The sequence below is a fragment of the Pagrus major genome, chromosome 16, assembly GCF_040436345.1.
Source record: "Pagrus major chromosome 16, Pma_NU_1.0".
Lineage (NCBI taxonomy): Eukaryota > Metazoa > Chordata > Actinopteri > Spariformes > Sparidae > Pagrus > Pagrus major.
In genome coordinates this window covers 18,736,355-18,748,481 of record NC_133230.1, presented here as the reverse complement: position 1 = coordinate 18,748,481, position 12,127 = coordinate 18,736,355, and the positions used below count along the sequence as shown (strand labels likewise).

Genomic DNA, 12,127 nt, shown 5'->3' with positions numbered 1-12,127 from the left:
TTTGGACACAATAAATGCTGGTTGTCTGGACACACATGCAGAAGATGAGCAGTGGCAGATCAGGATTACAAAAAGATTCTTTCACAGGTGTGAGGTGTGATGTGGATGAGAACTTGTGTTGTATTATTTATTTGTTGATGTATCTCTACAACAGGACAAATGTTGACAGTGTTTGGGTAAAAGACAGTGTACTACATATTTTAGTTGCATATTCCATTTTGGATGTAACGTGAGCTTCGTAAGAAGAACTATGTAAAGAGTAGAGATGTCAATTTTGCTTTTTTGAGCCTGACGGCCATTAAAAACGATGTGATCTTTGGCTGCAAGTCATTTTCAGACATGGCAGAGACATGGCTCAGACAGAGTGCTTGTTCTTAATGTAGTACATGATAGTGCTGGTACTACTGATTTTAACTTAATTTACACGTTTTGATTTACACTTGACTTTGTTGCTTTTCTAGAAGAAATATTCCAACACTGAACTTCTTTTAGAGCACTCCACTTTTTCAACAAGACTGTTATAGCGAAGCTGTTACAAGGCAGTGTGTCTGTATTCAAATTAACCTGCAGACCAACACACATAACATAATATCACATTTCACAGGTAGAAATAAACTACAAAACATATCTTGCTTTGTTTCTGCTTGATGTATAAAGACATTTAAAATAAAAATATTTGCTACAAATTTTAAGATTTGATAAGTGAATGCAGCGTATCCAAGCTTTTTCCTGCATGCTAGGGTCAACTCTCTGTCATCCAGCAAACAAAGCAGTCATTTCCCAAGTTTACCTTCCAATGGTTTACTGCATGTGTATTCAGGGTGTGCTCAGTACTCTTGGACTATGGGGGGCAGGTGCAACAGAGCACAGTTCTGACATTCAATCAGCCCCATTTGTCTTCTTCATGGTTGTATTGGCCATGTTGTTTGCTGCTGCACAGAGGCAAACATACAGACAGCATCTTTGTAGGAGGGAAGCTGAACTCCTGACCTGAATACACATACTAATCAATGCAGACAGTCAGACAGATATACAAATACAGTATACAGACATATACAGACAAGCACACATGTGCGCACACTCTGTATGCTTGAGTACTCAGCCGACAAAACTAAATCAACACGCCATTTATTTTCCTTTCCCAAAGACTCTCTCTCTTTCTTACTTTCCCCAGACTTTTTTATTTGCTAGGGGGCTGAGCTCTCAGACTGGGATTGATCCTGAGCTGCAGTCTTGAACCTGAGCCCTGAGGGCAGCTCAGTGCAAACATGCAGCAGCCCCTCTCCACTTACTCCGATCATGGTTACACTCTCTGCTACACTATTCCCAGATATAAACCCACACAACAGATGCACACAGCGAGTGCCAACCATCTCCACCTGGACTGTTTTGTACAAGCAGAATGCTGATAAAGACTTTAAGGAAGCGATCATATAGGAATCATGTATCCCCCACCCCTAAAACAGATGCTGCTTCATAAAAAACATTCCGCACTTGTTCAGTGTTCACATTCAATTGTACAGTGGGGCTTGAGTGATAAACTCTGCTATTTTGGAGGAGGTTTTAAAATGACTAACATGTGTATCAGTATTGGTGAAAATCAATAAGCATAACAGCTGCATAGGATGTGACAGCAACAATTTTTCATACGAGGGCTTTTTCAGGGGCAAAGCACAAAAGAAATCCATTATTTTTTGCAAATGCAAAGATTCATTTGAACATTTTACATAAATAATTCATACAGAGGGAGCTTTTACAGTGTTTTCACCTGAAGACAGACAGCTAACTAGCGAGAAGGCTCACTCACCCACCCACCCTTCCTCCTCTCTTTGAAGTGGGAAAAAAAGGGAGGAAAAGGGTATAATTTGTTTGATTCATTTATCATTGCTTACTATGAATAAATGTCATTAAGAGTGGTTGCTGCATGGCAGTTGTGAAGTTATGGAATAGCTGGCAGCATGGTGGGAGCAGAAATAAAGTAACATGGTGATTAGAAGAATGCATCCATCCCACACACACTGTGCCAGTCAGGAGTCTAATGGATCTGTGGAGCCTTGTGTGTAGCAACACACGCACATACAGCACAAAAACAAATACAAATGCAATTACTCTCTGTGTTTAGCTGGGACTGTCCTTAGTTCTTATAGAGTTTTATGATTGATGGCTTCTGTGATTGGTGCTGTGAGACAGGTGGAGCCTTCAAGTGTGTTAATCTACACTGCCTCCTACAGGATAACAGCACACACTGGACCCGGGCATATGTGAGAAACTGTCATCACAACCTTCAGCCGAGTTGATAATGATGACGATAAATGGTGTTTGCATAGCACCTATCAAGTCTTCAATTTCAACCAGCACAACTGTTTGACAGCAACAGTCGATGTGAAGAAGGACTTCTACATCTTAGAGCTGAGTGTTATTATCAATAAAAAACATTCTTGGGCATTTTCTGAGAGATATTTTAGACATGGACTAGTTGCTGTTTTATCTTCGTAAGCTTTTAATTAGGCCCCAATAGCTTTAGATTCGCTCCAAAAGGTTATTTAATGGAATTGAAAGAATCTACCCAGTCCCTATTCTGACATTCAACGTTCCCTGATGGCAAATTTAGTACCCTAGCCCTTTTATTAACAGCGTGTGAAGACCACATGCATTAGTTACCTTCCATGTAATTGTAGGTCTGGTGCCATGCACCAGGTAGATCGGGAGATCTCCGCGGTCGTAGAACTTGCGAAAGGTGGTCGGTTTGACAGGGCGCTCCTGAAACACACCTGTAGGCGGGGGACCCACCACCTGGTCAGACACAAAGGAGAAAATGGGAATGAAGATAAAGGAGCCAAATAGAGAAATAAACAGAACGAGACATACACAGCAAGTGAGAATGTTGTCTTATAAAATCAGAATTGACTGTGTTTTCTCTTACAAGAATACAATCTCTCCCACTGCCTTTCCTTAAAAGTAATTCAGGCAGACACATGTGCCTGCTCCTCAGCGTCTCTAAGGAAGGAAAAAAAATACAGATAGTGTGTGCCGGTGTGTGCGTTTGTGTGTGCGCTGGCCCTGTAGCCAGAGGCACTGCCAGAAGCATTGTTAGGATCATCCTTTCTCTGCCTCCATTTTGGATATGTGCTATTACTCTGCCACTGAAAGCCAATGGGACTCCTATCACGACAGCCACAGTGTCTGCTGCTTTTGTTGTGGGGGCCATTGGTGGCAGTAGCCATACAATAGATGTAAGTAGATGCAACATATTGAGGTAGAAAGGAGAGAGTGAAGAGAAAAAGTTGAGTTACTATTTTAAATTCACAAAAAAGTTGTTATTAACATGTTGAATGATACTCCCAAGACAATGAAATAAATACTGACATATTTTAACACCCTTGAAGGGACATATTACGGCAGAAATACCTGCACAGAAACACTCCTACTCCACCAACAACTCCTCGCTGAGGACCCACGGGTTAGACTGTTCGAGTGGGAGCCATTAATGTACTTGAGGAATTTGGATTTATTTGATTGAAAACATTAGAGCTTTGCTACAGCATGTTGTAGTGGACGAATGACAGAATGTTGGAGCAAATCTTTTCCCTGTCTGTGTCCCTCGTGTGTATCCCCTGCCATCTGTGTCGCGCTGCCACATGACTGGCAGATGTGTTGCTGTCATTAATCCTCAGATTACCACCCATTGAGAAACAGAGTTTTGCCACAGTAGCCCACAGGCAGAGCAGAGTGAGACTAGGATGTGTTATCTTTGGCAGGACTGCCAAAGATTGGTATGCAACTTGAGAGATTTTAAAGGGTTTTAGTCAATTAATATGAAGTTACTCAGCAGGAGTTTTCTTTTTATGTTACATCATGCACTAGTGTTGCCGGTTTGTTGCATAATTCATAGACAAATAGATACGAAAAAGCCTAGAACCACAAATGTAGCTAAAACCCGCCACCAAGGAATGATGTAACATGGAACAAAGTTTAAGTTGCACATGTGACAGTGTGTAGCTTGTGCCTGCATAGCTACTGTAGGCTCAAGAGAAACAAGAAGAGAGGAGAAAATATTATGAGGGACTCTGAGCGAGTGTCTCCGAGCACTCACTGCATTCAAACAGCCCTAATGCACCGTGGGATTGCAGCGCAGTCATTTCAAATGAATCTGTTTGGAGCATTTGTTTACCATGCTAGGGAATACTGAATAATATTATGCCGAATTAATAGGCGCAGGTTTGTATACCTGCAGGAGAAAGGCTACCTTAACAAAATGTCTGTGACTAACAATGCATGTAAAACACAAGAAAAGGCACTTTTCAGAACCAACTACTGTAATAGCCTGAAAGAAATCCATCACAACAAATTATAAATGCATGCCTGCTATTGTCTTTTAAGTCTTGTCTTTTATTCTGAGCACAATTTTAGCTGCAATGGTGTTTAATCATGTACGCTATCAGAAAATTGTTCATTTATTGTTTTGTAAACAGTGCATTTCTGAAAATAAGACAGCTCCCAGTTTTCCTTTTCTTCCATTAGATTTTAAGCAGTCAGTCAATAATTGCTTGAGTTGTTTTAACTTTGCATTGCCTTGAATAGTTAAGTGTCAGCTTGTCTCATTACAGTACTGTTTCTGTCTTTTCACACCAGGCACTAGGTAAGTAAATACAAGTACAGAACATCTTTACTGTTTCATTCAGACCTTGTGAAATATGCATCACTGTTATCTGTTTGTGTTCCCCCTTTTCTCTGTCTTTTTTCATTCCTATCACTGCAGGAGTTGTTTTGCAGCCCCAGCTGTGGAAATAGGAAGCTGTAAAGCTTGCAAGATCAGTGCTGCTCCAGCCAGCAGAAGTGACAAAGCCTTCATATCCAGGTAGCTACGACGGCGGTTGAGCCACGCTGCACAGGGAGGCTAAAAATAGCTCAGACTGGGCAGCAGGGAGAGAATGAACCCAGACTGCATTGACTGGCTGAGCAGCTTTTATGGTCAGGAATGATGACTCTGCAGTCACTTCCATGGCCTGTGTTCATGGCTGAGGTGTTGCAAGCTTCACGGCTATTTCCCCGTTTTCTCTCCAATTATCATCACTGGCAGGCAACACACACCAACAGCCAGAGAAGCACATATGCATGCATACACAACGGCATACTTTCTTGTGACTCTGCAGACACTGCAAAAAAGCCCAAACCAGAAGCAAGCTACAGATGTGGGCTGCCACTCCTCCAGCTTAAGGAGAACTGTAATAGGAACAGCGTTGCGGGGAGATTATCACCTGCCGGCTTCCTGATGCCGTTCCAATGATCTGCCTGCTCCTGTTCTGCCAATCATGACATTTGGGTCTCAAGCTTCTGCGTGCCGAGAGAAAACCACTGTCACTGAATCCCAAAATAATAGCCACTAACCTAGTTTGTATAAGAGCAGCTTAACAGAAATTAGTTTGTTTCTTCTGTTTTGGAGCCTTCTGAGAAGCCACATGAATTTACTTACATTTCAGATAAGAAGCACACAGTGTCCATGTTCAATGTCCCTAAGTTCTGTTATGTATGGGTGAGCATGCATTTGTATTACTGCTGTTTCCAGTCTACTGTTAGTCAGCTCACCATCGTTTTTAGCTTTGCTTCTCCCAAAAACATCTGACTCATCATGTGAATTTCCTGTCTTCCCCTATTCTGCCTGCATTTGTTGGTGTGAGTAACCACAAAGCTGGTTGTGTTGTTATATTAAGGGTTAAGAGTGGCCCCATACAGAACAGCATACCCCCTGTGTAATCCAAAATTCATCCCTCTTCTAAAACACTGGCATAAATAAAAACACAGACAGTGAAAAATACAGAAAAAAGGAGCCTATAACGTAGACCTATACTAGCAGATAACATCCCGCCCCTCAATGGAGGCCATAAAGCGAGCCTGTGAGGCGACAGCCTACAGAACAGAGATAGAGGTGGTGTAAGGCAATAAAGGGAGGAAGTGTCTGTTTTGTGTGCCCCTGGTGCACACATCAGGGAGTCATAACAAGGCAGTACTGGTCAGATGAGCTCCAGGCTGTCATTTCTCTCCTTCGCCTTCACTCTGCCTCCAAATCTGTTTCCTCTCTAATGCTGTTGTCCGCTCCAACTAGCTCTATCGTAAACCTGGCTGCTGCAAGACCCACGGAGGCAATAACACACAAACACGCGCTCATGCACGCACACACTCGCTCGAACACCTCACATGCTGAGCTCCCCATGGGCAAGCCCCTGCAGAGGTGATTGAGCACCAGCAGGGCCCTGTGCTCCTGTCATTTATAAAGTTGTCACCGCGAGAAACAGAGATGCTCCCTCTAACCTTATTGGTATGGCACTTCCACGGCTCTCTTGCCTGATTTGGACACACAGAGAGGGGAGAAGTAGTCAAAAGGCACACGGAGAGAAAGAAATTAAGAGAGAGGTGGAGGGTGAGACCGGCCAGAGAGAGACAGATACAGGAACAAGCTGGAAAGGAGTGAGAAAGAACAGAGAGACGAAGAGTGACGAAATCAAGAGATGGAGAGTGGAGCAGGGTGATGGAGTAATAATAGATATGACAGGAAGAGGGAGAAGGGGAGACAAGAGGTGTGGCTCATCAATTCTGAGGGTGAGTTCAGCATGGCGGGGCTGCTGCAGCATGTAGGTGATCCATCACCGTGCCTGGGCCTCCAGCTCCGACGCTCACTCTCTCATCTCTCTGCCTCCGTACCACCACCCAAAACACCTCTGAATACCTCTGATAGATGTCTGGTGAACGGCTGTCAATTCATTGTCAACGCTGTATTGCCATCACGACTGCACTTCCTCAAATGAGGCCCTCTTTAATCTCCCTTTCTATGTCTATCCATCTCCTCTCGCCTGTCAGGGTCTGTCAGGGCCAAAAATGCATTTGGTTGCATTGTATTAGTAGGGGAACAAGGGCGCCACTGCACATAGGTGCATTGCATCACCAGTTTACTGAGGCAGCAAAGGGGTAGGCACCCGTTTGCTCGCTCGCTCGCTTTTTCTGCATTTCACTGCTGTTCTCGGTTGAGAGGTTATTGAAATCTAGCTCCGTACAGAAGGCCGCCTTTCCTGAGGGAGGGAGCAGGGTATGTGAGTCACAGAGGATGGAATAGACAGGCCGAGGCTCTCCTGATAAGGTCAGCTTGCACATCACTGCCACAGGCAACAAAATTAGCTCTCTTTATTTACAGGGCATTTTCCGCAATAGCCCAGCCTGCTGCCTGCACTTCAGCCACCAGGGATACAAGCCTGGCTAGAGGTGTGCTTTTTTTTCTCCCTCAAACTAGATTCAAATGAACAAGACACAAACAAAATAATGGAGGTATTTAAGCTGTTAGTGAATCTCCTCTATATGGTCAAAACAATCATTTCAACAGGATATTTTTGCTTACTCATTCCCTCTGCAGGGCAAAACACAGACTGGTGGGAGGCTGATTCCTTTCAGAAGAATAAATCTGCAATATTTGTGAAGCACTCCATTAATTTCTCATGACCAAACAGCAAGAAGTGCAATCAGTCTGCGAGCGGGTTTTCATTATGTGCAGAAATTAGCTCTGTTCTGAGAGACGAGGTCGGATGAGAACAAATGAGTAAAGAGCTCTCACTGGACGGGAAAACCACAGACTGATGAAAGGTAACAGAGTCTTTTGTTCAGAGCTCACAGGACCGTAGAGGTGTGCTTTACAATTGTCACTGTGTCAGAGGCTTTTGCATCGACTGTACTGCGCACACACACACGGGCACAAGGCAGGGCAGTGTTTGTAATGAAAAATGACGACAGCGCTAGGCAAAGACAACACTACACACCTTGTGTCACTACAAAGACACAGGGATGAAACAGGTGACAGCCACCCACTATTGAACTGCACGTAAGAGGGATAACTTTAAAGAAGAACTTCAAAAAGAGGCTTCAAGCGTTGTAGAGCACCCCACTGTTTTCTGTCTCCTCCAGTTTAACCCCATCACTTAAAAGAACAGCATAGACACAGGGAAATGTTAACAGGATGTGAAAGAAAGAGTTTGAGGTAGGAGTGTGAGGGGAGGAGTGGAAGTGAAAGAGGCTCTGTGTGAGTGAGAAAAAGAGAGTGAGGAAGACAGAGCGAGGGGAGGGAGAGAGGGAGTCAGAATGCCCTGAGTATTTTCCATCTTCTCTGTGTGGCCCACTTATCAGCCAGGCAGCAGGGCAGCCTTGTGCTTACAGAGCCCTATTGGCTGATTCATATCACCAAACCACAGCTGAGATGATGGCTCAGAGTGAATCGGCCGGCATGGCAAAGGCAGAATATACTAGCTCTTACTACTTGTTAAGTGAACGGGAAAACCACATGCACAGACCGCATGAGGCTAAACATGCACATTGCTTGACTCACGTAAGTCTGAAACCCAGATTCAGTTTCAATGTGCATCTACAATGATTCAAGCCATTTAAACACACATGTATACAGGACAGAACAAATGTGCAAGTTGTGTTAAACCCATATGGTTTGTCTCATATGTGTTACATTGCAATGGGTTAAACAACTGAACAAAGATATTGGTAATTAATTCTTGTCACATCAAATTGTAACATTTCAAACTGGTCAACTCAAATAATCCCTAACACTTTATAATGAGGGTACAAATTATATACAAGCAATGCTTGAATAATGCATGACTTGTGATGATTTAATACATATATTAATGCAGGGTGTATCATTGACTTTATGTGATTAGTTCACAATTAATGGATAATCAGTGTTGGAATGTTAATTCTGTTACTTCATACATTAATTGATATGCAACCAAATTAGCTGAAATGCTGTTACATAGAACTTTATTTTGGACCCATGTATTCGGTCAGTCTCACAGAGACAGGAATATTAAGCTTTTATTTATTTTTTTCGAACAAACTGGTCGTCGGATGCTAAGATTTACATTTCTAACCTTTGAGCAGAAGGGAATACCACAGTTTTTTTTCTATGTTTTTCTCTGGTAATGTAGCACCAATTTAAAACATATTTGCATCTTTCTACTGTATAGACGGCCCAGTTTATGCAAGGGCCATCTTTCCAGCATTGAAATACTTCTTGAAGTATTCAAGATTAATAATTTGAGCACCAGTGTGAAACTTTACAATTTGATCTAACGCCTTCTTAGAAAGAATTATCAATCTCTCTTTCCAGTTGTTTACCACAACGCCATGTAATACATGCCCTTGTGCAGCAACATGTCTGACCGCTGTTCAATTTGTGCAATTTGTTTGTGGGTTAATTTTTGTATGCATGTGCAAGCATATGTGTATATCTGAGTGTCTGCAAAGGGACCAAAGCAACACACTTTCTAGTCCTGGCTGCTAAGAGAGTGTGGGACGCACTGATCCAATGCTTTGTCTTTACAGCCCCAATCAGTGACGACACCTGAAGGTATTAAAACACTGCGCTGGGCCATGAAATTAATGAGACACAGAAGGAAAACTACATCCCTGACTTGCTGCAGTTGCCACTTCTGCTGCTGAGAAAGAAGAATTTAACTGTCCTCCCAATTTTACCCATCAAATAAGTATCTTCCTGTCAATAAACATCCTCATAAATGCATTTAATTTATGGCCGACTGAAAACCGCCTCATAGAATATTAATGTTCCTGAAGTCAGTAACAACATGCTTTGGTTTAGACTGGTTATGGGGTGTTGGCCACAGCTCAGAATAGCTGCATGACTCATCCAAATGTTGAAATCTACAGCAAGTTTTGCTTGCAGGTAGTAAGGAGACAGCCAACTACGCAGATAAGGAGGTGGTCATCGATATAAACTAGGGAGCCGGACGAGGAGATGCTGAGATGGGCAAGCAGGCTGGAAGCAGGCGAGGAGATGAGCAGATAGGCAGTGAGACAGGCAAGCAAGTCAATGTATTTGTGGTCACATACTTTAGTGAGGAAGCATCACGGGGAGCTGTGGAAGGTTTGATTTGGCAGCAGCAGGCCCACAGGGGAAGGAATAGGAGAAGGACACACCCAGAGCAGCAGGAGGCCATCGATTTTACCACAGAGCCACAGACAGACAGCTGCACTAATGTGAGAGGAGAGAGCAGGTCAGTCTGCAGTCCCCCCTCACCACACCAACCCACAGCCACACACACATTCACAAGTGTCACAGGTAGCCTGGCACTGACAGATCCCTGAGGAGTGGAGGGAGGCATGGGGAGATAAGCATACTGCACATGGGAAGAGATACAGGTTCTACCTCTGATATGGGAATATTGTTTAACAGTGAAGAGCATTATCTAGGTGATTAGTATGTATTGCAAAATGAACCCCAGGCCCTTGGTCTTATCACACGCCCAGTGTGACTTTCCATTCCTGGAAATCAGTCTTGCTGCCTGTAAGGCCGTCTGTTAAAAATGATGAGGGAGTTTCGCTTACAGAGACGCCATGCAGAGACCAAAGCCTGGCATGGTCTGAATTCTGACCTTTACATAAATTAAACGGGAGGGAAAGCACACCGAAGGCTACATCCCTGCTAGTAGATTCCCAAGACACACTCAGCCAAACTCAGGTGCACGCATCCAGTCACACAAACACACACACGTACACTATATCTACCCCCTCCTTTACTTGCTTGATTGTAACCTGAAATGCTTTCTTAATCCAAATTTTGTTTACTCCACAGACTACAAAGGGAGAAAAGGGCTCCCAGCAGAGGTTGTTACAGGAAACAGTGAATGATATATATGAAAAAGAGAAGCAAGAATAACGTTCTGACTGATAGTTCACCCTTTGAATTAGCCCGAGAGACAAAGAAAAAAAAAATTCATTGCTTCCTGGATACCTTTAAAACAGGCAACATCTCCAATGCCTCAAATCTCACACTGTGCTTGCTGCAGCAGATCTCTCAGACAGAGAGGCGACACTTTCAGCTGAGCTACAGGGAGGCGCTCACACAAAGACACATACACTGTAAAAAGGGTTTAGTTGTCTCAACTCCCAACTCGTCAAAAAACTGAAGCTTTGGGATTATTCCCAAAAAAAAACATTCTTATCAACCCTTGCTCCTACAGTCAATTCATCTATCCAACCATCTACCCAATCACCCCTCCCACTTTTCCACCTCTTGCTCTGCATTGCAGGTCGCTGATGCTCTGACAGTGAAACAGGTGTCTAGGCTATTAGAGTCTTTCTGTGCCACCTCCTCTATCCCACAACGCTGATGACAAGCATAAATCAAGCCTGTGTGAATGAGCAATAGTGAATCAGGGGTACAATAACAGCCAGCGTTCCTTTAGTCTCAGAAGCAAACAACAATTCCATTCCAACACAGCTTTCATTTGACACAAACAAATACTGAAAACAGAACACACCAAAGCAATGATTAAAAAGAGTGCATTACTGCTTATTATTTAGGCAAGAGTTAAAGATGACCTTCCAAGTTCTGTCTGAGCAGCCAAAACTCCTTTCATCTTCAATCATAAAATGAGCACTCATCTATTTAAGAGGTGTGCTACGTCATCCTCTCCCTCCTGAATCATATTCGCTCTTCAATATCTTCCCCCTCTACTCACTCCAATTTCCTCCCATAAAAAGGCTGCCTTCTACGACTCTCCTTGGCTTGAATTTTTATGTCTTTTTGTGACCCATCTCAGAGGAATGTTGTCAAGGTAATGTGATGATGACCCTTCGACTCCTCATTAAACCACTCAGTATCGGAGCATCAACTTGTCCGTCTTTCAACCAGGCCTGTTAGGCCAATCGTCATATTTGATTTTGCATTGATTTTAAACGCACTGGCTTGTGCATCCAAAGTGGCTGAGGGTTCAGTGTCTTGCCCAAGGACACCTCAACATGTAAACAGGAGGAGGTGGGGATCAAACCGCCAACCCTGTGATCAGCAGACAAGCTGTGCCACCTCCTGAGCCGTATCCATTTCCCAGAGTATCAACTGGATGTCTGAAATGTTCATTAAGCTAAGACAGTACAGATGACCTTAAAAATAAGGGTGAGGAGTTTTCTTTTATCTGTCTCAACTTAAAAGGTCTTATTCACAATCTCTTACATTAGCACTCACATCAGCATCCATGTCACAACCTTATTCAGACAGACAGTCAAAACAAAGTCAGTTAGATTCACCAACACTAAAGAGATGAGTGTCAGAGTGACAGAT

General features: G+C 43.3%; 1 protein-coding gene across 1 annotated transcript in view; it reads right to left on the bottom strand.

Moving 5' to 3' along the window:
- pacrg (PARK2 co-regulated) overlaps nucleotides 1–12,127 on the bottom strand; it is a 129,887-nt gene that overhangs the window by 106,065 nt on the left and 11,695 nt on the right. The window contains exon 2 of the mRNA XM_073484303.1: nucleotides 2,662–2,793. Within this exon, the coding sequence (XP_073340404.1) occupies nucleotides 2,662–2,793 (132 nt within the window). The remainder of the gene's footprint in view (nucleotides 1–2,661; nucleotides 2,794–12,127) is intronic.